The 25,330-nt window shown below is 40.7% G+C and overlaps 1 protein-coding gene across 1 annotated transcript; it reads left to right on the top strand.

Moving 5' to 3' along the window:
* Positions 1-3,154: 3,154 nt before the first annotated feature.
* LOC108887728 (metabotropic glutamate receptor 7) lies at positions 3,155-23,966 on the top strand (the record flags this gene model as incomplete). Its single annotated transcript, XM_018683261.1, has 6 exons — positions 3,155-3,415; positions 9,164-9,299; positions 9,960-10,114; positions 15,253-15,390; positions 17,295-17,495; positions 23,756-23,966. Coding segments are annotated over 6 exons (1,079 nt in total), but the record flags the coding sequence as incomplete, so codon positions are not given.
* Between the last annotated feature and the right edge of the window lie 1,364 nt (positions 23,967-25,330).

Raw genomic sequence — 25,330 nt, forward strand, 5'->3', positions numbered from 1 at the left:
TTCAGCTCAGCGTCTGACTGAACTCTGAATTCACCAGAGATAAAGACCCCTGTTCATTCTGTTATTTCCCTTCAGTCTCTCCTTTTCCCTCTCATTTCTGTGTGTTTATGAAACCGATTCATGAAGGAAATGCAGGAAACGTGCTGAAACATTTTCAATATGTTTTCGTAGCAATGTGTGGCATCCTGGGTGAATTTGTGTCCAACATTATCTTTCAGTAGTTAGGCGTCGCCAGACCAATTCACTCACATTTGCGAAGGGTCTGGAGTGTTATCAGTAGTCGCAGAGCAGAATGAATCTGCATGCAATTTGATAGACCTACAACCAGTCAGAGTCAAAATGAAATGTGAAGTAGTGCAGAGTGACAGAAAAATGTCTGGAAGCACTTTACCTGCTGGTGTTTGTTTTTCATTTAGAGAAAATATATTGTCCACTTCACAGCAGCAGATTCAACAGATATTTCCTCACCAGCAGCAGCCATCTTGGTTGTTAAAGAAAATAATTCAGCGGTGCTCTCTCCTCTCCTCAGGTGTCATATCAAACATGCCCCTTTTTGGATAAATGGCTGTGATTGGTCCAAACTGTCTCAGGACAAATGGATGTCTGTCCGAGCAGGATGGGGCCCAGACCCATCTGCAAGAGCGAATAAATCAGGGCTTGCTAATTGGTCTGGTTTCTGGGTTAATTTGTAAGCAATCACACCAACTCTATAATTCCCTTCAAACTCTGTCTGAATACACAATAGTCTACAGCCATGTTATCAGCTCTGTGAGGCTGTATTTAGGCTCAGTGGTGCCTTGAGCCAAATTACCATGTTACCATGTTCACCCTCTTAGCACATTAACTGTTGCTAATTAGCACTTAACACAAAGCACAACTGAATATTTAGTCATAACCCAAAAGTATTTGACTAATTTTGACCTGATGATGATGCTAGAAAAAAAAAGGGTCGTTAAGAGTCATTGTATGGGAACCATGAATGTCTGTAAAATAAATGATGGCAATTCATCCAATAGCTGCTGAGATACTTTAGACTGACAGATCAACATTTCCCTCTCTGGAGTCATACTGCTAGCATGGCTAAAAATCTGAGCAATTTAAAGAAGTGTTTTGGGGTAAGAAGAACACCTGCAGGCTATTAAGGAGTTTCCTGAACATTAGGAAAAGTGACTATCTTGCATCTTTCTTAAGAGCTTGATTGATATGGCCTGTTTTTATATCCTTATGAGATACTCTAAGTTATCTACACATCCACTGTTCAGTTAATAGTATGTAGTGTAGTATGATAGTGATAATTAAGTGTGATTACGCTGTTTTCTTTAAAGAGAGGACTTAGCGTGCAAGTATTAGTTAACACCCGCAACCTCCATTCACAAATTCCCCACAAAAATAATTAATTCAGAGTCTACTTACAAGCCTTTTCTGGAGCCTTCAACCACACCCAGTGGTCTTCCTCAGTGGATGGAATTTGTTCAGTTGTTGTGCAGCTTAGTTATCATCATGTCACATGAGTGCAGAACTTTGGTCACATTATAACTGTCTTTGCTCAAAGACTTGAGGAAGATTGTGATTGAAAGCTCCAGTTAAATACTGTATATCAAAGGCAGATATAAGGCTTTAATTTAAGAGCAAAGTTCCATACTTGGCTCACATGATGATAATTGAGCCATTTCCATGACAGACCCAAGTCCCATCTGCTAGATGAGCTCTATTAAGTGCTTTTTCTTTCTGCTGATTTATGATCAAAATGTGTTATTGTTATATTTTCACTTGTCATATATCACTTTCCACACCAATATTACACGGTAGACCTCCGTGGACTAGGCATTAGAGCCTGTTTCACGAATCATATTAGCTTATCTTTGCTGTTAACCTAGATCAAATACAGGCTGAAATACAAGAGACAAAAGCAGCACAGGCATAGGACTGAATTCCGTAAGTTTTATATTTGGATATGCTGTAGAGTGATGAAGACAGACCAAGGTCTCATCAGGGGGGAAGAACAGGAGAGAGCTTAAGAATCTGTGCTGCTAATTCATAAAAAGTGCTGGAAAGAGAGTAAGTCTTCACTGATATGTTACTGAAGAAACTGACAACACTGGACGTTGCCCAAGTAACAGTGTTAATATTGGCTTTGTTAAATATTGCATTACATAATGTGAATTTATTCTTAGATGATCAATTGATGAGATAATGTGAAATATATGAAAAACGTAATGCTCATTTGTTTTGCATGCCATTTTGTCAACCCCAGCGGCCCTGTGCATTTGTCATGTGCAGCTCCTGCTTGTGTTTCAGAATTTCAATTTATTAATGGGACAAAATTATTGTTTATTCTAGTAAAGCCCATGGGAAAGTTGTCAAATATTACATATGACATTGTGTATTACATATTGGGTATTGCTATTATACCTATTTATGTTGTGTCTGTTATGTTCTCTCTCCTATAACCTGCACTGTTACTTCACCTTCTATAAACAATTCATTTGTAAGTTGTAAACCTAAATTATAGTTTAAACGTCTTTATCTTGCCCACACACATAAAACTGATGCAAATATGCAAATGTTAGCAAATTAAACAGTAGAGTAAAACAAGTAAAACACATTCAGCATTAAAGAAATAGTTTGACACAGAAAAATCCTTATTTACCACCCACGTCTGTATGTTCAGCACAAGGTTACATCCTGCAGCTGGTTAGCTTAGCCTTGCACAAAGGCTGGAAAGTAGCCAGATTTTGTTACCCTGGGTCACCCTGCTTCCAGTCTGCCAACCTTAGCTAACTAGTTTATTGAAGTAGCTTCATATATAGCATACAAACATGAGAAAGTTATCTGTCTTCTCATTCAACCCTGCAATAAAGTTTATTTCCCGAAGTGTTGTTCCATTCCTTAAGCCTCCAAATATAGCTGCAACTGGCAAGCACCGTCTTTATCATATCTATCATACAGTATGAGACACATTGAGGACATATAGTGCAGAAATTTTACATTCAGAATATAGACGCTCAAATAAAATGGAAGATAGTAAATACAGTGCACTGTAAAATAAATAAGCAGTGATTTCGGACATGGCCGTTCAATAATGTGATTTTTCAGAACTGTCACCATAGTAACCACCTATGATTCTGCACCAGGAATAACACCAACACATGAGTAAACGTTCCCTTCCTCTCTCCTACCCCACCTCTTCTCTTCAAGATCCCGCAGATCAGCTATGCGTCGACAGCCCCGGAGTTAAGTGACGACAGGCGCTACGACTTCTTCTCGCGGGTGGTTCCTCCAGACTCATTCCAGGCCCAGGCCATGGTGGATATCATCCGAGCCCTGGGATGGACTTACGTCTCCACCATTGCCTCGGAGGGCAGCTACGGAGAGAAAGGGGTGGAGGCCTTCACACAACTCTCCAAAGAAGCAGGTAAGTAAGGGTGATCAGTGATCGATCCTATGCAAAATTATATATGTATACTTTTCTGATTCAAAACATGCACTTGCATTTTTGACCCAGAGAATGTTCAGTTCCACAGTTTATCGTAAAATCTGTTTTCGGTGGATGAATTATTGATCTGTTTGGCAACTTCTGCTGTAGTTCCCCAGTGAGTTGTGGAGTGTTACTGGAAATGAAGACAGAGAAAAAGCTTGCAGAGATGATGCCACATCACATAAATGAGCATATATGCATGTCACTGTTTTTTAAACATGACCATTTCAGCTTTTAGCTCTATGTAAACTCAGAAAAGGAACTGTCTGAAATTTTCTATCGTGTTTTCCTTGGCCAACAGAGAGGAGATAGAATGGTCTGGCAACTGGTCATTTGGGAGAGTTTTGTTTTACACTCTGCCTTTTCTGTTTCACTCAGCTTCATTTTTTATCCCTGCCAGTGAGAGTGCAGGGCTCTGAGGATGTTAATGATGGTCAGTCAGCTTTATGGTCAGTCAGTTCAAACCACTCTGGTCCGGGTGTGTTCATGAAGCAGCAGGGCTTAAGATATTTTGTCTTTTTGGAAAAGAAGACTGGCGCCTTTGGTGAACGTCCCTCGATATTTCTCTAACAAACCACATGATTAAACAGAGAAAGCTGAATCACTGAATGGTCTAGCAAGCAAGCTATTAGAGTCTTGTTTGTTGAATCCTGTAATGTAACATTAATGGTGATTGTTTAAAGTGGCAATGATCCTTTTTCAGCCTCAACAGTTACATTTTTGTGTTTAGATTTGCCTTCAGAGAGGTTAGAATAAGGATCTTGATGAGTACTTACAGTACAGAAGAGATTCGCATTCAGACAAGGTGTTGTGGTTTTGCCTGTAACTGGGCTGAAAATTGTGCACACGCTTGACTCACCTGCTTTTTCCACATTGATGCTGTTGTTGGCATGTGGTGGTACATGTGAATCAGCAGCCACTGCTGTAGCCAGAGAGACGCTCAGTTGCTGTAACAGTACAATGGGTCGGCTATCTTTGTCAAATCGTGTGGTTTACTGTGCTTTGCTTTAGAAGGTCTGCAGAGACTTCCCACAGTTGTGCTGCAGTATTTCTGCAAAATCAGGACAAGGATACATTGCTACAATCATTTTGGATGATTGCAAGAAGGCTTTTAATGCACAAGAGTTGGCAATAGGCCTGTGTTCAAAACCCCAATTTCTTTTCCATCTTTTTGAAAGAATCACTTGAAGATGAATGTTACCTGGGCTAGAAAAATTACCCCCCATTATCCATGATAGCTCATCCATGCAAGTCACGACAACAGGACCGAGTATTTTGCTGCCTCTCACCTTCACCTCCACAGATCCCAGTCCATGTCCTGTAAATCTGCAGGGAGTGATGTCTGTCTCTTCTAATAGACTGATGTGCAGAAACCTCTAAAATGAGGAAAGCTAATGATATCCCACAGGCACCGATCAGAAGTCCAGCATGCATGAATATTTTATCTGTGTGCATTCATGTCCAGTGTGATCACTCATTAAAACTTTAAGAAGCTGTTTGTGGCTGCGTAATTTGCATTGACAGAGAGAGAGAGAGAGAGAGAGAGAGAGAGGGAAAGTAGCCAACAAATAAGGAAAAATCCTGCTTTAAGGCTTATTTTGGAAGTTTCAATTCATCTTATATCCTGTGATAAACACAGTTTCTTCCAGCTGGTTTTCTCAGATACATTTTCCACTTTATTTCCTTTTGCAAAAGGCAGCAAATGCGCTGATATTATTATGACTCCCGAACAGCTACACAAGGAGCATGAAAACATAAGCCATTGTTGTTGTTGACTCGCCCTGTTGCTTCTTAGCTGCAGTCACTTTGCAATATTTTGCATTCATATACAAATGGGAATTATTTCTTCTAAAGAAAAGCTTCCGGTACCCAAGGCATCTAATCTTTAATAAACACATTAATTATGTAATAGCACAACTATACGTTCACAGGATTCACTGAAAGGCAGTGGTTCTGTGCCAGAACTGACTGGGATGGATTGAATTGAATAGAAGATGTAAATATCTCAGTGAATATGGAACGAGAATATCTGGAAAATACTGTAAGTCTGTTATGAGTAAATGTATTAAACATACATCATTTCCAAGAAATCACTTAACTGCAGGGCAGCAACAACATGGTTGGATGGGTGTTGTTGCAGCATCCCTGCAAGTTGATCAATGAGACCTTGAGACAGTTTTTGTGGCTTGCCCTGTCTGGTTGCAGTGAAATGTCAGATGCATTAGTAGGATTCTCGCTTCACCACTTCAAGGAGAACCATCTAGCAGACTAATGCAATATGGCTGCCCATTACCCCAAGCTGAGACTGGAGTGATGGTCAGCCTCTATTGATCCTCTGTTTTTTTGGTTTTTTTTATTCCACTCTGCTTTCTCTCTCCCCTGTTTAGGCACTGTTCCATTGTGCACCTTCATCCTGGCTGCAGGTGAAGCTGGCAGAGATTAATCGTGTTTGTATTTTTCTGTGTCTGTCTGGACTCAAGCCAGAGCGATGGAGTTCAGTTTTCCCATTTGATAAAAAGACTTGCATTTGAGGAAAACCTCCCACAATGTATCACTGTGGAATTGATTGCAGCGAGTTGCCAAAACAATGTGTTCTTAGATCAAGTCTGAGCTGTGAGGAGAGGGGAAAAAAAAAAATCTGTCAGTGAAGTAAAGCACTCATATTTAGCAGTAGGAATGAACTGGGGAAGAAGTCTGATGCATGTGCAGACACCATAAAATAGACCATGATACTTCTGCATGATCCCTCGACATCGCCAGAGTCCCAGAACAGTAGTAGAAAGGCATGCAGGATATGGAAGGGCACACACAGAGGCGAATATGAATGTCAGCTGCACATCAGCCCATTTTGATGTGGAGGGAGCAGGTCTGCCTTTTGGCTGTCGAGGTGATAAATATAATTGCAGCATTATGGATCCCCTGGAGGTTTGGGTTTGGAGGGTGTTGAGTAGGCAGGCGGGGGGTCAAATCCATCAAGAGCCTCTAATTTAAAGGGATTTGTATTTCACTAAGCAAAATGGCAAAGCTGGATTCCTCACCCTGAAGTGCATTTTCAGAACCGAGGACATTGAGGATGAATAATTGAAGCAGTTAATGCAGCGCATGACCTATGGCACTCAGACAGATAAGTGGAGAACTTCCAAGACCTGATGAATTTAGCCATCGTGATCATTACGCTGTCTTTGATATATTAACCAAATGTGAAGCAGAGGGCAAGGGTTCACGGTGCATATACTTTTGATAATATGTTGTAGGTAAATGAATATGGTGCAAACCAGCATGTCACTTCTATTACAAGCAGAAATGTAATACTTTGAGTGTTTAGATATATTTTAGACAGACGTATATGTCGTCCTCGCTCTCCTCACTACCTAAGTGACAGCTAGACAGTGCAGTATTACAACTATACAGCCCTATTTCTTGGATAAGACTTCAACAAGTGGGAATAAAACACTCTCTTCTCCCAGAGCCTGACATTTATCTGTCTCACATCACACATCTCCAGCCAAGACAGACACGCGGCTCTTCTTTAAACCCACAGTTTGATTCGAGGACTCTTTCAAGTCCACACAACTCCTCCCAGTGACAGGTGAAGGCAATCCGACCCCACAGCACAGTGCTCTGGAAGCACAGATACACCACGTGCATTTCCATCATGCCTACCTCCCCAACTAAAAGACTTCACTGACCATCTGACTGACTGACAGATGAGGTATTCTGCAGGCATTCAATAATTTAGCCACCACTGCACAACCGCCGGCCCGCAGCCTTTAGGGCAGTCTTAAACCCCGCAGCACGTTCAGCTCTGCTGCTTTCTCTCTCTGAAGATGGGATCTGCTCCAAATGCTTCTTATATTCATCAGTGGCTCCTGTGGTCTCTGTCTGTAATATTGACTGTTGTGACCTATGATACATCTCTGCTCAAGACTGTTATACCATTATAACTCTTCACACAAGCCCACAGGGTTTTTGTCATAATGGAGTTAATGCATTTTCATGAGATTTAAGATCTCTGCACATTATGAGTTCCTCCTTTTTTCCCCTCCCTGGAATGAAAGTGAATGTGTGATACCTACGTGCAGACACACTGCCCCCCCCGCAGCTGAATGCTGCTGCTAATACGCCAGGATCAGCTGTTAAACAGTGCTAGAGTCTCCTAAAACAGAAACCGGGAAGTGCAGTGTCATACTGTAGGATTTCTGGCTGAAATCAACTGAAATCTCTCTTCTGAAACAGAGCTTTAGTGTCATCCCTTTGAGACCCACAGCGATAGCTGCTCTGCACAAATGACACCAAGCACGTTTCACTTTAACAGGATACCACAAACCCTTGAGCAACAGCTAGGCCACTGGCGGGATCTCCATTTTTATGTGTAGTCCACTTAGAGAGGATAACAGCAGTCATCCCAGCGTGTTTTCTCGCATCAAGAGATATCACTAATTCTGCCTGCTGATACCAGAAAAATGGATAGTTAGGAGGAGGTTCAGCAGTTGTCATTCTGTTATCTTCTGCCTTTAGAAATGCCACTGTAAACCATGACTGGAGATGTGTGATCTGCCAGCTAAAAGCTGTTTATATCAAAGTAATGAGCCTGAGGAGACCGGCAATTAGGAGATTCCTTCCATTTCTCTGTCTACTCAGGGAAACTCAAACTGAAAGGTTATTGGGTAGGCTATTAAAATGCTTGAGTGGGAGAAATTTTAATTGGTTTGTGCAAAGCTTTGCTGTTGAGTCAGGACACAGGCTGCTGCCTCAGTCTAGGCCTACAGTAGTTAGGATGTTCTCTCACACAGGTGATCATATTAAGTGTTTATCCGAAGTGCTTCAAAGGTTAGCTTGTCCTTTGTGCCTATAATTATCACACTAGAGTGGAGCAAAACTCTTTTTTTTTTTAATATATTTTTTTATTTTTTGCGAAAGATATAATTTTGCTTCTCTACCTTATAACAAGCTGTTGAATGTAACCCTGAAGACAACAATATCTAGCAAACTGTTAAAAGCCAATTGAGATAATGTACTGTGCCAAATACAGTATCTAGCAACTATTCAGTACACAGAGAAGCAATCAGTACCCTTCATCCTGTAAAAACTCATTAGTGGTGACCTGTCTGAAGATGATTTATTGTCTGTATTAATATCCTCTTTGTTTGTTATTCCCGGCTATGCTATCTGATTGGTTCAGGGTCTGACACAAGATGTTTGATAATGACTTTAAATGAAAAGTCAATGGAAAGCTGTTGGATTTTCACAAATCCATAATATAAAATCTGTAGCTTTACGTCCCTGTGCGGTGTGGATTATTGGATTTGTTATAGCAGATATGTTTATACCTCTCTCACTCTGTGAAATGATGCTCGTGCTCAGTCGGAGGGGTGCAGTTTGAGTGTTATATTGCATGCTGCTGCGGTTTGCAGATCATTGCCAAAATGTAAATGTATACACTGTAAGACTATCATTTAGACTGTATAGCAAGCATGACAGCATCATCAAAATCTCACTATTGTGTTCACATGTGTTTCTTATTTCCATATGGTTGAGATTTCCATAGGAAAGAAAAAGCAGCTGTTGTTACCCCAGGCTTTCTGAGTGTGATAGTGTGTGTGTGTACATTTATGTGTGAGAGTGAGTGAATGGGTGAGATCAGCCCAGAGGCCTTATCATTTCTTACTCCTTTCCCATTAAAAGGTGGAATCTGCATCGCCCAGTCTTTGAAAATACCCCACAACCCCAAGCTGGAGGATTATGACAAAGCCATCCAACAACTGTTGGAAACGCAGCACTCGAGGGCAGTCATCATCTTCGCCAGCGAGGAAGACATACGGTGAGCAGCGCCGCACATTCTGGCTTCATCCATGTTTCTCAGGCACATTGATGGCTTGCCATGTTGAGATCTTTAATCTTCGAGTAGCAGCTCCTGAAGACAGGCTAGAGGCGCAGATTTACCATGCGTACAGGACGTCTGCTGCACAAACATACCTCCAACAACACAAACACAAGCATGCCTCGGAGGGGAAGTGGGAATACATATTGCAAACAAAGCAACAGAGATATTGTTTAATTTACAATGCCCCATGGGGAATGTTTATGTAAAGAAACACAGAATCAAACATTTAATACCTGTAAATTCAGAGTAAAGAATCCAGAAGTGGGTGTGCTAGTGAAATGTAAAAGAAAAGAGAAGATGACTGAGATACATGGACATTGATGACTGTAACTCCCTATTGTCTTTAAATGAGAGATAAAAATAGCATCTTTGCCCAACACAAAACAAAACACAACCTAGTTAACATAAAATAACAATAGCTTCCCTCTTTTCTTTCTCACCTTTAATGCAAAGAAGGGATGAACATTGTAGGGCAACATGATGGGCCTGTAATGTCCAAACAGCTCCTGAAAGCCAGCTGTGCCTTTTGTCTAATAGATATTAGATTGCACACACCTCTTGTGCTCTCTCCTAATTCACATACGGATGTCCTTGCAGGGGAGTTCTCAATGCCACCAAGAGGGCCAATCAGGTGGGCCATTTCCTGTGGATTGGATCTGACAGCTGGGGGGCCAAGAGCAGTCCAATCCACCAGCTTGAAGATGTAGCAGTGGGAGCAGTCACTATACTGCCCAAGCGCTCCTCCATTAAAGGTACAGACACACTGGTGCACATGCAGACACTCACACTGCATGTATTGTTTTCTATTGTTGTTTGTTTGTTTGTTTTTTGGGACTAATTATAAATGAGTCAAATTAGATAAGTCAAATTTATGAAATCTAACTGTTTTTTACAGGTGCTTAGGGGCTGCAGACACAAACATTGACATGTTATCACCTTATAAAATTGGTGATTGATATGGTGAACTTGTTGGCAAGCAGTTGTCATTTACACATCCAGCAGAAATGGACCAGTCTTTTTACCTGTTTTCAGTCAAGTGGTCAGGTGATTTAGAGTAAATATAAAAAATATTGGGGGTGTTCTGGCGGCATGGTAATGACATGTACCATATAACTGCAATGTCCATGGTTCGACCCTCTTCCTGGAGGACCCTTATTACATATCCTAATCCTCTCTCTTACCCATACAAGGCAATACAACTCAATAGCAGTACAAACCACATCCTCCCAGAGGCTTTTTACACATCCAGCAGCTACAGAGGAACTTTAGCATTCATTTAAAGTCGTGGTTCTGCACTCCTGGCAAATGTTTGTTCAATATTCACTCTCCTTTTAGCTCTGTCATTGGTTTTTAATAACTCCTTAGATAAATATCTGACAGCTGCTAAATGCTCCACTATGTTCACCAGCCAGTCACTAAGTGTATCTGTCTGCCATTTGGTGCTGAGCAGGTAGTATGCAGTGGATTTTTAGAGCTTTCTGGTGCATCTGGAAACCATGCTGATGAGAGAGGTGAGAGTGAATTAAAACAGTAAAGTTGCATAAAACCAAAACAATGAGTTAAAGGATGCTAAAATTCCCCTCCGACCTGAGGAGAACTGCAGTCAGGTGATAGTTAGGGCCCGAGCAACGAGTTGCGTGGGCCCAACGGGGCCATGCAACGAGTTGCAAGGACCCTCTTGTTTTCGTTCGGTTTATTATTATTATTATTATTAATTTTTTTTTTCTTCTTTTTCCGCCTCTTTGATCGCCTTCTTGAGGGCCTTAACATGCGTCAAAACTCCTGAAAATTTGCAGACGCGTCAGGCACGGCGAAAAATTTAAGAATTTAAGGGTCTTGAGCATGGGCGTGGCAAAATGGCCTCGGTAGCGCCACCTACATTTTTAAACGAACAGCCCCTCAAGCCCGTTGCGCCTAAAAATCTGAAAATCTGCACACATATGTAACATCCCATGATGCACCAAAAAGTCTCTTGGAGCCATATCCTAAACCCAACAGAAAGTATTTTTATTTTGACCGGAAGGTGAAAAAATAGTGTGTTTTTGGCCTTTTCCAGGGGTCGCTTGAACGCGAACTAGTCCTAGACGCATTATCCGATTGACTTCAAAATTTGATAATTTGTTCTTAAGACATAGACGAAGTTAAATTGCAAAAGTTTTGGACTTTTCATTGAAGGGCGTGGAAGTTATGGCCCCTCAAAGTTCGATTACTCGCCACGAAACAGGAAGTTGCTTTATTTTTGCTATATTTCGGCCATACTTTGTCCAAACTGCATCAAACTTTACAGGATTGTTAATGGTACCTATCTGCACACATCCATATGTCAATATTCATACAATTGTTGTAGCGCCACCTATTTATAGCAGGAAATGACATATTTTATAGTGTGATGTCCAGTTTCTAGACGGGTGACCAGATTCACTTCAAATGTTGTCAGCCCCTCCTTGACAATTTTTGGAAGAAGTCCTCCGAAAATTGTGAGTTTTGGTCGAAGCGTGTGCCGGTTCTGGCCCGTCAAAGTTCGGAAACCCAACTTCCTGTTTGAAACCTCAGATTTTGGGGTAACTTCCTGTTGCGACTCTCTACTTTATCCTACAGATGGAGCCATTGTATTACTCTTTGATGGGTTTTTGGAAGGGGGTCTCTGTGTGTGTGTGTGTGTGTGTGTGTTTGTGTTTGTGTTTGAGGGGGGAGGGGAAGAGGAGTTGATTGAGTCTGTGAGAAGCTGCCACAGAGAGGTTACAGTCAGGAGAGCCAAGAGCTGCTTTACACGCGGGATAAAAACTTCAGTTAAGATTTGAGCTGTCACTTGAGAAAGCATCATGCCAAAAACTAAGGAAATCACTGTAGACTTGAAGAAAAGAATTGTCGATGCTCAGGAAGCAGGAGAAGGATATACAAAGTTATCACAGCATTTCCAAGCGTCAAGAACTCAAATGAGAAGCGTCACCGAGAAATTCAAGGAGAGCCACACTGTGCAGAACAAGCCTGGCAGAGGTAGGAAGCCAAAGATTTCAATGACCCTGGAAAGAAAACCAGTGAGAGACCTGTCTAAAAACCCCATAAACGCTGCCAAGACACTAGTGAATGACTAAGTTAAGTCTGAAATTGTAGCCTCAAAGAAGATTACATGAATTCATGTAATCTTACCATATGTCTCCCCTTGACCAAAGCTGAGCGTGGATTGATGCTGTCTTTACAGTTTGGTTTTGATCAGTTAGGAAATTTCACAAGGGGTCAGCTGATTTTTTCGTGTTACTCAGTGTACGGCAACAGGAAAAGTGCATGTCTACATCCACCGGCGTCGAGGTGAACCAGCTGAATATAAGCCACTCAAGTTGACGACAAGTGCATTGAAAAGTAAAAGCTGCTGGCCTTTACCTTTTCTTTGTCAAAGCGCCTGTTCAGCCAGTAGTTAGTAAAGTAATATTTTCAGCGTTGTCCACAGTCTCATGACATGTTTAACAGGAAGCACAGCACGCTGGTTAAGCTCATGGCAAACTGTTACTAACAGCTAAAATGAAAGCTTGTCTGTATGTAGTCTAACTGGTTAGTTTGTCACTAATCTCCAAATTTTGCAAATTGCTATAAACTTCACTCTCTTAAACCAGTAACAGTCTGAGCTGGACTGATAGGGGTCTGTATGGATAAAGATAAAATCCGAATGATACCCATCCCTACAGCTGGTTAGTGGCTTCGCCCTGACTTTAGGCAGATGAGAAATTCACTATTCAAATAAGTTCATTATAAGCCTTGTTTAAGCATAAATGATTTATATATGCACCCAATAACAGAACTTAAAAAAATGCTTTTGCTCAAAGCTCAAAGCTTGTAAAGTCAAGTTAAAACTGAGTTTTATCTCCTTTTGGGAGGGGGTATCTCTCTCTGTGTTTGTGTGGGTGTGTTTGTGTTTGTGTTTGAGGGGGGAGGGGAAGAGGAGTTAATTGAGTCTGTGAGAAGCTGCCACAGGGAGGTTACAGTCAGGAGAGCCAAGAGCTGTCACAGATGATGAGCTCTGAAAAATATTATGACAGAAAATAATTAGCATAAAAGCTTTTATTTTAAATTTTTACATCTCGGAAGTGTGAACTGTTACGCCAGCGTGTACCCTGCGACCTGCGTTGACCCCGCGGTTGCCGGGGTCCCGCGGTCGCCGCTCCCCCGACGGGCACCGGGTGCGAGGGCCCGTTCAACGCTGCTCGCAGCTTTAATTCTCTTTGGGTTCATCACTATGAGCGACCTTTTTTCACATTATAGTCATTTCATCCATTGTTAATATAAATAATTGATTATCACAGCTTAAAGAACACATTTTATTTTATTTTATTTTATTTGTTGCATGTCTAAGTTTCATTCTCACTTGCAAGCCCATAAAATATGTAATATCCAATACATTTCAAGAGAGATGATGTAATTTTATTTACCATTTTTGTACCCACCTCATCTTCTGTCTCACACACTTCTGCTTAAGCTGGCAATTTCCTACTTTTCTCAGAATTACTTTTCACAATCCTCAGAGAGCAAGTATGACCTTGTTGTTACATTTGACCGTGGGTTGAACATGACCAGACTAAAATCAGTTTGGATAAATTGGCCACTTTATTATTTAATGTTGAAACCAGTGAATGTAAGTGCTCCACCTCTTGCAGACATCACATATATATTAATCAAGGTGGTTTTACTCACTTTAAAAATTAAAAATCTACCATCTCAGTCTGCTGGAGAAATTTGTACAACTGGTCTCTAGCATTATTGAAATTAACACAAAATGAAAGGTCTGAGAAAAAGCTTTGATTTAGTTTTTAACCCTAAGCATTTTAGCATTTCCTGTCAATAAACTATTTGCTTATGGGTGGATTTCTATCTAAAGCTACGGCTTAAAAAAGTCCACCCACAAGGAAAAGGAAGCAAACAAGGAACTTATACTGCTGCATGTGCAAAGACATGTACAAATTCACCACAGAAATAAGACTATTCTTGGCATGTGCCATCTATTTTAAGTTCAGTCCAGTGTCACAGTCCTAATAACCAGTCATCATTACAATCGAGGAAATGTGAAGATTTCCGTAATTAGGGGAGGTCTAGCCAGGACAAATGTACACTCTGGAGGCAGCAAGGATATTATTAATCCACCATGCATCATTGATGGTCTTTTGAAAAGAAAATCAGCTGAGTCATTCAGCTCTGATTAGCCATCATCACCTCTACCCACAACTCAGCTGATAATGACTGGGTAACAGAGAGTGGAGACGCAGACTTTAAAATGTAAAAAAATATTATCATCAAGACAGAAGATTATGCTTTATTAAAAAAAACAAAAAAAAACACTGCACCATGAATCTCACAGTGAAGTTTAGTTCCAGCTCAGTTTCCTGACCCACATTGGGTGGTACAGTTGCACAAATATTAAAAATCTCTCCTCAAGCTAATGCTTCATACAGGCACCAAAGCCCTGCTGAAAGTAGTATTAAGCTAATACATCATGCCTTCAATCCACTTCTGTTGTAATGGATTTTATGGAGTGGAGAAAACCTGTTCAGCACCTGCAGGACCCCACAGCTAGAGGCAACAGGCTGTGGCACCACTTACAATCCCTGTGTTATTTATTATGCATCCTGTTTTTTAATTAATGTAATTTCCTAGATGAAAGGGGTGATTAAAGTTCTATGGGGCTTGAGAGGAAGAGGAACCACCGTGGTCAAATTTTGATGAAGTAGTGCTTGCTGGTCTGCTTCCAACACCTAGCGGCCAGCACCACACCACCACTACTGCCACCGCCGCCGCCGCCACACTGCTACTGCTGCACAAGTTTCGCTTCATTTCCTCCAGGTCTGAATTGGTTGATAATTGGTCCGGAACTGAGCCATTCTCCACTTTCGTTTGTTCCCAGGGTTTGATGAATACTTCACTGCACTCACCCTCGAGAACAATCGGAGGAACGTGTGGTTTGCTGAGTTTTGGGAAGAAAACTTTGACTGCAGGCTCCTCAGTGCCTCGAAGAGAGAGGACACCAGCCGTAAATGCACAGGTACACGAGTTTTGACACGAACAAATTAGGGAAATATCTGTAAAACACTAAAAGAAGATGCATAATTTCACCCTCCTGTATCAGGCTGATGTGAACTTGACCTTTTGTTCGCATTAGAAGCCTTGGATAGAGTGTTGGGATTTTAATTCCACCCCTCTTGTCTGCAGCGCAGTCAGAAAGTCTAACACCAGGTGTTTCTACCCAGCAGGTGCAGGACAGGCAGAGTTTATTATTAGAATAATAATGCACCACGTGGTCTGAGTCATACTACAGTTACAGACCGTCTGCTCCTGTGGCTAATGTCCTGTAACTCTTAAATCCCATATTCCCTCCTTTCGCCCCTTAACCCAGTCACCTTGACAGCTCAGCACAGTCATGACGTGTGTACTAACTGCACCGAGCCAGAGTACATTTTATTTAGGTCGGAAATTACAGGGGGAAATGACAAAGCTAAGCAAATACTGCTCATGCCCCCATTCTGCTTTTATTGCCATCTTTGTGGTAGCATTAATTATAGTGTTGTTGCTATCATTGGTGCATGCTCCTATTACCTAAACTCTGCCTGCCAGCATTGTGACAGGCATTGCACTGCATTTATTATCTATGTGGATGATGCCTGTTATGTGGGATGCTGTATTAATCTTGCTTGCATACGTGATGACGGTAATGGCAGTGTGACACAAATTACTGTTTGCTAAAGGATTTTTGTTCCCTTTATAATCTCCTATTTGGCATCTTTTGTTGCGAGTCAAAGACAGAAGATGCTTGTACTCTAAGTGAGCCCCACAAAGCCTCTGTAAAATGACTATAAATGTCTTTTATCTTTTCTTCAATTCCTCTGAAAATGGCTATACAGCTGCTGCTATATTCTCTTTTTCTTTGTTCCTCAAGCCGAGCTGATATTTATGAATGTTAAATACTAACGTGAGGCTTTTGCATTCAGACACTATCCATTGAGCATGCCATTCAGAGCTAAAAGAAAAGCAAAAAGGTTATGTGTGGGCTGAAATGTATGTTCGGAGAAATGGGCTGAAATGTCAGCACAGATTGCTTTTGACCTCCTTCAGTTTATGCAAGTCTCCCACATCCTTATATGTGTCCTATTAACATCATCTGCTCCTCCACTGAGCTCTCCATGTGAACTATTAGCAGCTATCACTGAGGAGAAAATTGTCTTTTAGTATTCGCTGTTATTTTCTTGATGATGCATTTTTTTTGTTATCTGGGAGCTTGAATATTATAATTATGATGATAAGGATGATGATCATTATTATGATGATGATGATGATTAAAAGTAACAGTACTATTTTTGTTATCATTTTCATTCACTCTTTGAAATGCAGTTTTTATCTATCAGGAGTGTGAAATAACTAATTGTAACAAAAACAAAATATCCAGCAGTGGTTATACATTATGTATTCACGCAGTGTGTCAGCAGAGTGAGGCAAAACTTTTACAGCCGCCCATAGTGAAAGGGCAGTACACAGAGAGGAGGATATAAAGGAGGAGGAGGCCCCTGCAGGAAGAGTGTGTTACTAAAGTTCATGGTGATCTTCATCACCTTGCAAATGGGACAAATGATGTCCATTTGTTAGCAGCCAATTACTTTGTAACACACCACAGTAACTCAATCTGAATCTGCTGTATTTGTCACAAACACTTTGTCTCACAGCTCAGCTTGATATCTTCCACTAGGGAATTAAAGGCGTCTTCTTATTTCCTTTGGTACTTTGGCCCTTTAGGTGTAATTCCTTCAAAATCAAAACTGAGCTAACTGGCAGGAAAGTGCTAAACTGAGGAATAAAAACAAAGCTGGAGATGTTGGGGAGCGCTGAGAGAACGTCATGTCTAACAGCTCATGGTGTATTTGGCTGTTAGTCCTCCTCTTCCTTCTCTTCCCTCAGGCCAGGAGCGCATCGGGATCAACTCCAAGTACGAGCAGGAAGGGAAGGTACAGTTTGTGATTGACGCGGTGTACGCCATGGCCCACGCTCTCCACAACATGCACAGGGACTTATGCCCCGATCATCTTGGCGTTTGTCCACAAATGGAGTCTGCGGAGGGAAAGACTCTGCTGAAGTACATACGTAACACCAGCTTCAACGGTGAGTGACACTTTCTAGGAGTCTACACAACAGATGCCTACAGAATGTGTGGGTAAGAAAAGCAAAATTGTGTATGTTGTCTACTTTAGTTTTGGAGGACATTTTACACCTTATACTGACTCTAGTGAGCAGGTTAAAATTAGATTACTGTCTACTTATCATCACTGCAGATATACTCTATTCTGTTGTTTTATTGAACAGCATGAAATGTGTTTTGTCCATTAAGTTTCAAGTTCTGTGGTGGAGGTACAGAATAATGGCGCATACTTTAGATTTGAGAAATACTAGATGGAAAATGAGTAAGACGAAGCACTGATGTTTTGTCTCACGGTGTTTGAGCTTATCTGAGGCTACTGACCCTACTTCATTAGTTAAAGGAACACTTTTGTTTTCTGGCCAAGAGTCATGTGAGAGGATGGAAGCCACATTCACATCTGTATGGTAATATGCAGCTGGAGCCAGCAGCTGCTTAGCTGAGCTTAGAACAAAGATGGAAAAACACCTCTAAAGCTTGTTAATTAACATGTTATCTTTTTTTTCTTAAATCTGTACAAAAACCAAAGTGTTAAAATGACAAGTTATGGTGTTATGTGTTATTATTTAGCCATTAGCAGCAACCTCTCTGCAGGTTGCCTGGCATCCGATCCTGCACATGACCCCTCGTGAAATGTTAAGTCGTTGTTTTTACTAGGGATACACCAATATATCAACCGAACAACAATACCAGCTGATATTTGCCTTGTTGACTGCCATGCCGACTGTACCAACTCCTCTGTTTTTTGCAGTATATGCAGTTAGTTGGGGGCCACAATTTAAATTTGTGTTTGCTTTCATTCATGGTTAAAAGGCACCACAACACTTTCTGGATCTGTGGAATATTTTGAGCCAAAATGATATATTATGGGTCTGCCAGTACATGAACCTCTACATAATTCAGCCCTGTGCGGAAATTGATGTGGAAGATACTAAACAATTAATGGCAAATAGCTATTAATGACAAATGCTCTGAAATGCAGGACTGAGTGGAGGGAGGGAGCCAAATGGGAGACGAGTTTAAAACAAGAGAAAACCTTTGTCATTACTAATGTACTGGCATGTATGTCAGCCAGTGATCATTAGAGGCTCCTCTGAAGTGCATTGTGTCTTCACAAAATGTTCTAGATAAGATTCAGCTATTAAAAAAAAGGATTCAGTGGAGTCTTCTCTGAAAACTGGCCTACTTTTAGAGGTGGACCCGGCTCATTTTGTTTCTTTTCTTTAAATAACAGTGTGCTGTGATGTATTTTGATGCCATATGAGGGTCATACATATACTTGTATGGGCTTTACTGGAATAGACATACAGTATTAATGATTCACACAATGTCCTTGTCTTTTATCTCCTTTCATTATTTATTTTTTGGCTATATTTCCAACACAAACTTGCAAGGAGAGGAAAAATCGTACGTCCTTGTCTTGTCAAATGAATGAATGAATAAAATAACACAGACGCACTATGGCCAGTCTTATAATCTTTTCAAAAAGCTTTTGCTACTAAAAATAGCAACACATTTTGAAGGACTTTTGTCATTAAATGTATCCATTATTCAAAAAGAACAAAGCGTAGGCAGCAGAGATCAAGTCATGCTGTTTTTTTTTCATGAACCCACAAAACATCTATAGTGCTGTTATTAATTCACATGGGCAGAATTTGAACAATTACATTTCTAGTCTGATAATCAGACTTATTTGTATTTCACCTAATTATTCAGTTGGAGACATCTGGTCATCTTAGCCAGTTTCAAAACAATCACTACTGAGTCTCCTCAATGTAATTTTCAGGCAAAACAGAAGCTCTGATGAAGTTTGCACAATAATCGATTGCCTGTTACATATGTGCTTTCCACAGTAACTTGTAAGGATACATCTATTCTACATCACGTTTGGGGTTGTCTCTACATCGATGTTATTAGAGAGAAACTCTAGGCTTTGGGTTAGCCTTTCTTCTTGGGTGAAAATAGCCTTTTTCTCTATGTTTTTCTTTTCTTTGTTAGTTAAACAGCTCTTTGTATTACATGCCCTAGGCTATCATCTTTTTTTTTCTTTTATTTTGTAATTAAATGCTGGTGTCTGTATTATGTGTTTATGTGTTTTTGTCTCACAATGCCCCTTTTCAGTGCTTCGAGTTGAAAATCAAGCATTTCAGATTCCACTGTAAGATACAAAGAAAACACTAAAGTCTAAAGTTTGGAGGTTATGATATTGATATATAATTTTTATCACTATGAGTTGAATCAGAATTACTTCACTTAATGCTTAATGGTTGAATCAGCCTATAAAGGATAAAATGGTTCTTACTTGGCTTAAAAAGCAGGATACTCAACCTGGCCTACTTAGAGAGACACAGTTGAATGATGAACACATGAAGCTACGGAATGAATGGATTGGACATGTGGTTTACCCCTCCTCTTGCAGCACTGGTACACAAAAGTCTGCCTTTCATAATAGAGAAGGTCATAGCAGTTGAAAAGGGCTCTTTCCTTTTTCTTTTTATTCTGAGAACACTTGTTGCTTTGCAGTATCTATGCACTTATATGAATCATGGCTTATTGTTGTCGTTGTTGTCATTGTTGTTGTCGTTGTTTTTCCTCAAACAACACCAGACCTCCTTGAATCACAAAAAAATCAGGCTGTGGCAGTGATTCAAAGGTCTGGAACCTGCCTGTGAAATTTTATTACCAGCTTTATATAAAGGATGAAGCTCAAATCCCATGAAAAGACCGAATGCATTAGTCCATCTCTCAGTTTCTCATCTTTCTGACCTCCCTACCCTGTCTGTGGCTTCCATTTGCACTGAAGACAGAACTCTTCACAAATACATCACAAATATCTGAATCATTTTTTATTCAGTTTTTATTCAAGTTATTCACTAAGACAAGCTAATGTTACTCAGGGAGTAAATAGTGTTTTGCTGGAGATTATTTTCAGCAGCAGTTTAATACACAGGTGGGTGTGGGATTGACTTATAATAAAACAGTACCCCTGTTCATCTTAATAAAGGAACATGTCATCCTTTATTATGACGTGTGTGCAGCTCACTGATGTGTTTTAATATTGTTTTTGGACAACAGTGGCACAGAGGAAAAATATATACTATCAGGCTTTTGTTTCATAGACAGTACTTGCTGGTATTATCATCATTATTTGCTTTTTAGACTGGATTTGTTAACAAAAGCAAGAAAGAATAACAGTGGACTTATGCTTTTGCATATTTTAAGTATAACAAGGGACATCATGCTCCGATCCACAAGAAGACTGTGCTCCAATAATGTATATTTCATATTTTGTTGTCACTAGTTCAGCGTGAGCATTGCAGCAGTCACCCTTTACAATTATTTATGTACTAAAATGTGTGAAAGCAAACTTCTGTCAGTGAGCTAAAGGCTAAAGAGCTGCCTGCCTTTGTCTAACACTGTCGCTATGGCAGCAGTGCAGAGTTCCAGCAGGCAAGAAGCCCTCGGATTTTAAGGTGGAACTAAAGGCACGGAATACATGCAGTTGCCTGAGCAGTGTTAAAAAATTTCAAGGAGACCTTAACTAAGTGCAGATTCATGCATGGGATTGAAAATCTGCTGTTCAATCTCAATAACCATCTGGGATTGTGCTGACTTTTCTGGATTTCCAGCTTCCACAGAACCATTTACACCAGTAAAGGCTCTGACAAGTCAAGTCAAGTCAAGTCAAATTTTATTTATATAGCGCCAAAGACGACAAAGAAGCAGGCTCACTTCACCTGAGTCAAAAGTAAGATCTCTACCTCCTCTATCTCCTCTACCTCTTCCTCTGCTGCTGTGATATTTTCAAACCTTTTCACTGGCAAGTTACAGTTGTTCTGTTGTTGGCTCCGCCAGGCATATCTCACTGCCCCTTATTGCATTTAGACTGGAACCACGCACATTATACTGTGTTTGTGCCGCTGCTAATGTATGTTTGAGAGTGAAGGAGTGTAAGCCTCCTTTGTTGATCTCCCCACTGTGCCGGAGTCACAGAGCTAAGGAGTGAGAGGCAGAAAAAAAAAAAAAAAAGGAGGAGAGAATAATGATGCGAGAGAAACACAGCAGTGGATCCCCAGTCCACCCACACTGCTCGGCACAGCACAGCAGCAGTGCACTTTTGTCATGTCTTAGTTCAGAGCCACATGCAAATGCATAAATCTTTCATCTTAGACAGCGCTCTCACTAAGGAGTCTACACAGACCATTTTGTTCCCTTGAAAATATCAGCCAATAGAAAAAATAGAAAGGAATTTCTAATGCCTTTTTATCTGCACACACAGAAACACCACTTAATTATTTGCTCTAAAGCTGAAGAGCGCCAAGTGCCCAATCACTCATGTCACTTTACTGAATGACTGTGTGTTTGTGTATTTGTGTAAGCCTTTTTTATTTATTTTTTTTTATTTATTTTCTGGGGCGTGGAGTGAGAATGGTAACCCTGTCACAGCTATTGCTCACAGGAGTCAATACCTTGTCAACATCTTTATACGCCATGTCAACAAGCCTGCTGCCTGTTTGGTGGAAGCAGAAGTGACAGGACGGTGACTGCCACCCACCGAGTTCTAGTTGGGTTTTCATATTGAGAGAGTTTTTGCTGTGGGCTTCACGAGTAGAGTTGAATTAATTCTGAACACCCATCCGGCTTCATTTTTTGCGCCGACATGTGGATGCAGATGAATTGATGTTCTACTTTTTAAATGGAAAGACAGATGGGTCAAATGACTCCAGTGGTGCCATTACCGTATTGTTAATGTGGAATGTGTGTGCTGTCACTTTGCATAACAGCAGATAGTGAGGGATTGGTGGCTCTGCATCAACATGGAAATGGCCACTCATAGTCTTATCAGCTGACATTTGTAATGCACACTGGTGTCACAAAGTCAAAAAGGAAAATTTAGCTACTTGTTCACAGTATTTTATTAAAATGGCCCCTTATTTCTGGCCTGAAATGTGTGGGGTTTTTTTTCCCTCTTGCTACCTCTGCCTCTCCTGTTTTACAAGAGTCTTTTGCCCTGAAACTTTTGTAGAATGTTCAATGACAAATGTCCTTGGAAAAAAAAAAAACTGGAGGGAGATGAAATTCCCTTCTGGCTGAAAACGAAGGAAAAGGTGCAGGGGCCTTCCATCCCAAAAGCCACGAGCTCTGTTCTAGATACAAAAGACAACATGTTCCCAAAAGTGTTTTGGACACATGCTCCTGGTCCTTCTCTCTAGACTTTTTATAGCCAGAGCTATTTAAAGTACTTAATTCCCATGCCAAGTGTCATCAGACTCCCCCTGTCCTATTTCAAAAATGGTACCTCCATCCATGCTGATGAACTGCTGTATGCAGTGCCAAGGTGAATAGACTTGTAAATGCAGCAGTTCCTCATCCTTTCCCAGCATTGTGGGATGGCAGAAATGACCTCATCAACAATGCAGGCCTCATGTATAAAATAAAGTGCAACCATTTTTCCCATTAATGCCATTCAACGCTCTCTGCTGTGAGGAAGATCTCATGTTGAGTGACATCCGCATTAACACACCACCTTGCAGGCACTTTGCCGTCATGTTCGAATTATTGAGGCGCGTGTATCCGCCGCAACTGACAAGCTTGAGATCTCGCACAAACACACATTTTTTTAAAAAAAACCTTTTTTTTCCCCTCATGCATAAAATTTCAGGTGTCCACAGTCCTCTCTAAGCTAATTAGTGAAATCTTCAGGGCTCTGCTTGAGACAGGCTGCTCCACACTGAGAGCAGATGGGGACCGTATGATGCTTTGGCTGACCTGTTTATCCTCCCTGCATCTCCTGTTGTTGTCCGCTGTGTGACTGAAATGCATTACTTTCAACCTGAGGAAGTGCACGCTCATTTTAAAACAGCAGTCAATTTCTGGTATTAAAGCAGCTGAGAGTCTGCGTGTCTAGGCCGTGTTTTGAATGTGAAGATAGATTCCTCTGGTGGTCATTGTGCAGCCATGATGATGCATAGGAAGCAGGTGAGGAGGTGCTATATTGGTCGGTGGGAGCTTGCCTCCCTGTTCGTGACTGTCGTGAAGGTTCAAGATATAGGTCAGGGTGTTTGGACACTCCTTTGTGTGGTCCATGTAGGCCACTGCACAGTGAGAGGCAAGGGGTTAAAAGTTCATGTTTTTCTCTTATCATAAGGCGTGCTGTGCCCTGTCACACCAGTGTCTAACACTTCTCTATTCTGCTGTCCTTTTGCTGCATTTTCTCTCTGTACAGGCAGCGCCGGCACCTCTGTTGTGTTTAACAAAAATGGTGATGCCCCAGGACGCTATGACCTGTTCCAGTTCCAGATGACCAACTCCTCCACCCCAGAGTATAAGATGGTAGGACAGTGGGTGGAGACCCTCCAGCTCCGGGTACGACACACACCAAATTTCAAATGTTGCTTGTATGCTTGTATCTAAACAGGATAGCTGCACTCAGCTATGCAAAAGATTTACTAGTGTGAAGGCTTTTTGTGTTTTCCAAAATTGAAATCTCTTGTGTGACAAGGGGGTGCTCATTATTTGCATTTCAAATGTGGAGAGAACTCAGGTGCAGGCGTGTTTTACTTTCAGTCTAATTGATGTATTTTAGGTACAGATAATGAATCTGTTAGTGCAATTTAGCAAGAAAAAGAAAGTGTTACTCTTTACCCAGCAGATAAATTCTCCAATTTCTTCAGGTGTAAATTTTCCTCCAACAACTGAATGTATAAACATGTTCACACACACATTTAGTTAATGTGTTGCTTACTAATGTAATCCATTAGTTAAACATATTCTGCATTCCAACATAAAGATACTTTTAGACTAATAAAACAAGTGTTTATATTTGTACTTAAAAACAGGTTTTTCTCAAAGGTGTCCCAACAGCTGCTTTTAAGAAGAGAAAAATAAAACATGCAATTAAACCAAGTCAAGATTTTAAAATCAGTGTGAAGGGGGATAAAAGGTGGTAATTTTAGTCTGTCACATTTAGTATACTATTAAAAAAGGTTTGATATGTTGGGGCAGGACTAAAACATCAGAATTTGAGTTTTAAGAGTCCAACATTAAAAAGAAGAAAGCGAGGCTAGCTCTTGCTCTGTTGTTGGAGATGACTCTTCCCACCAGATAGGTTGGAGGACTGACGGTGGAGGAGAGTGGGAGGAAGAAAAAGAACATGTTTTTAACCCAAGTGTCAGCCCATATATGTTCAGTCTTTGGCAGCAGAGAGCTGCCAAAGATGTTGATGTTGTTAGAAGCTGACACCTAAATACACACCTCCTATGTTACTCCTGGCGCTCGGCAGCTTTGCTGCACGTTGTACTGTACATGATGAAATTCAAAATCTATGATCACATTTTATCTGGTGGAATTTAAAGTACACTCCGGAGCGCCGGATAGATCATATGAAAGCTTGTGGTACTTTACAGGAAATGGGAAGGATTTTAATATAAGAATATGTGAAAGTTTGATTTATTTGACATTTTTTGGCATATCCAAAAGATAGTAGAACCCCTGGGATAACAACATGGATGAGGTGTTTTTCATTTCATGGGACTTTTCAATAATTTTAATTCACCTGCAAAAAAGAAAAAGAAAAAAAAAAGTCTAATATAGTATTAGGTGCAGAGTTGGCTTGAAATTACCCATACTGATTGACAGGATGAAACCTGAGCTGAAATTTCTATGTATTTCTATGTATCTCAGATTTAAAAAAAAAAAAAAAAAAAAAACATTTACATACAGATGAGTTAACATTTGCATAATGGCTCTCTGGATCACAAGAATTAAACCCAACCGAATGGAATTGATAGCACAGGTGGAA

Source organism: Lates calcarifer, unplaced genomic scaffold (assembly GCF_001640805.2).
Source record: "Lates calcarifer isolate ASB-BC8 unplaced genomic scaffold, TLL_Latcal_v3 _unitig_1269_quiver_1285, whole genome shotgun sequence".
Classification (NCBI taxonomy): Eukaryota; Metazoa; Chordata; class Actinopteri; family Centropomidae; genus Lates; species Lates calcarifer.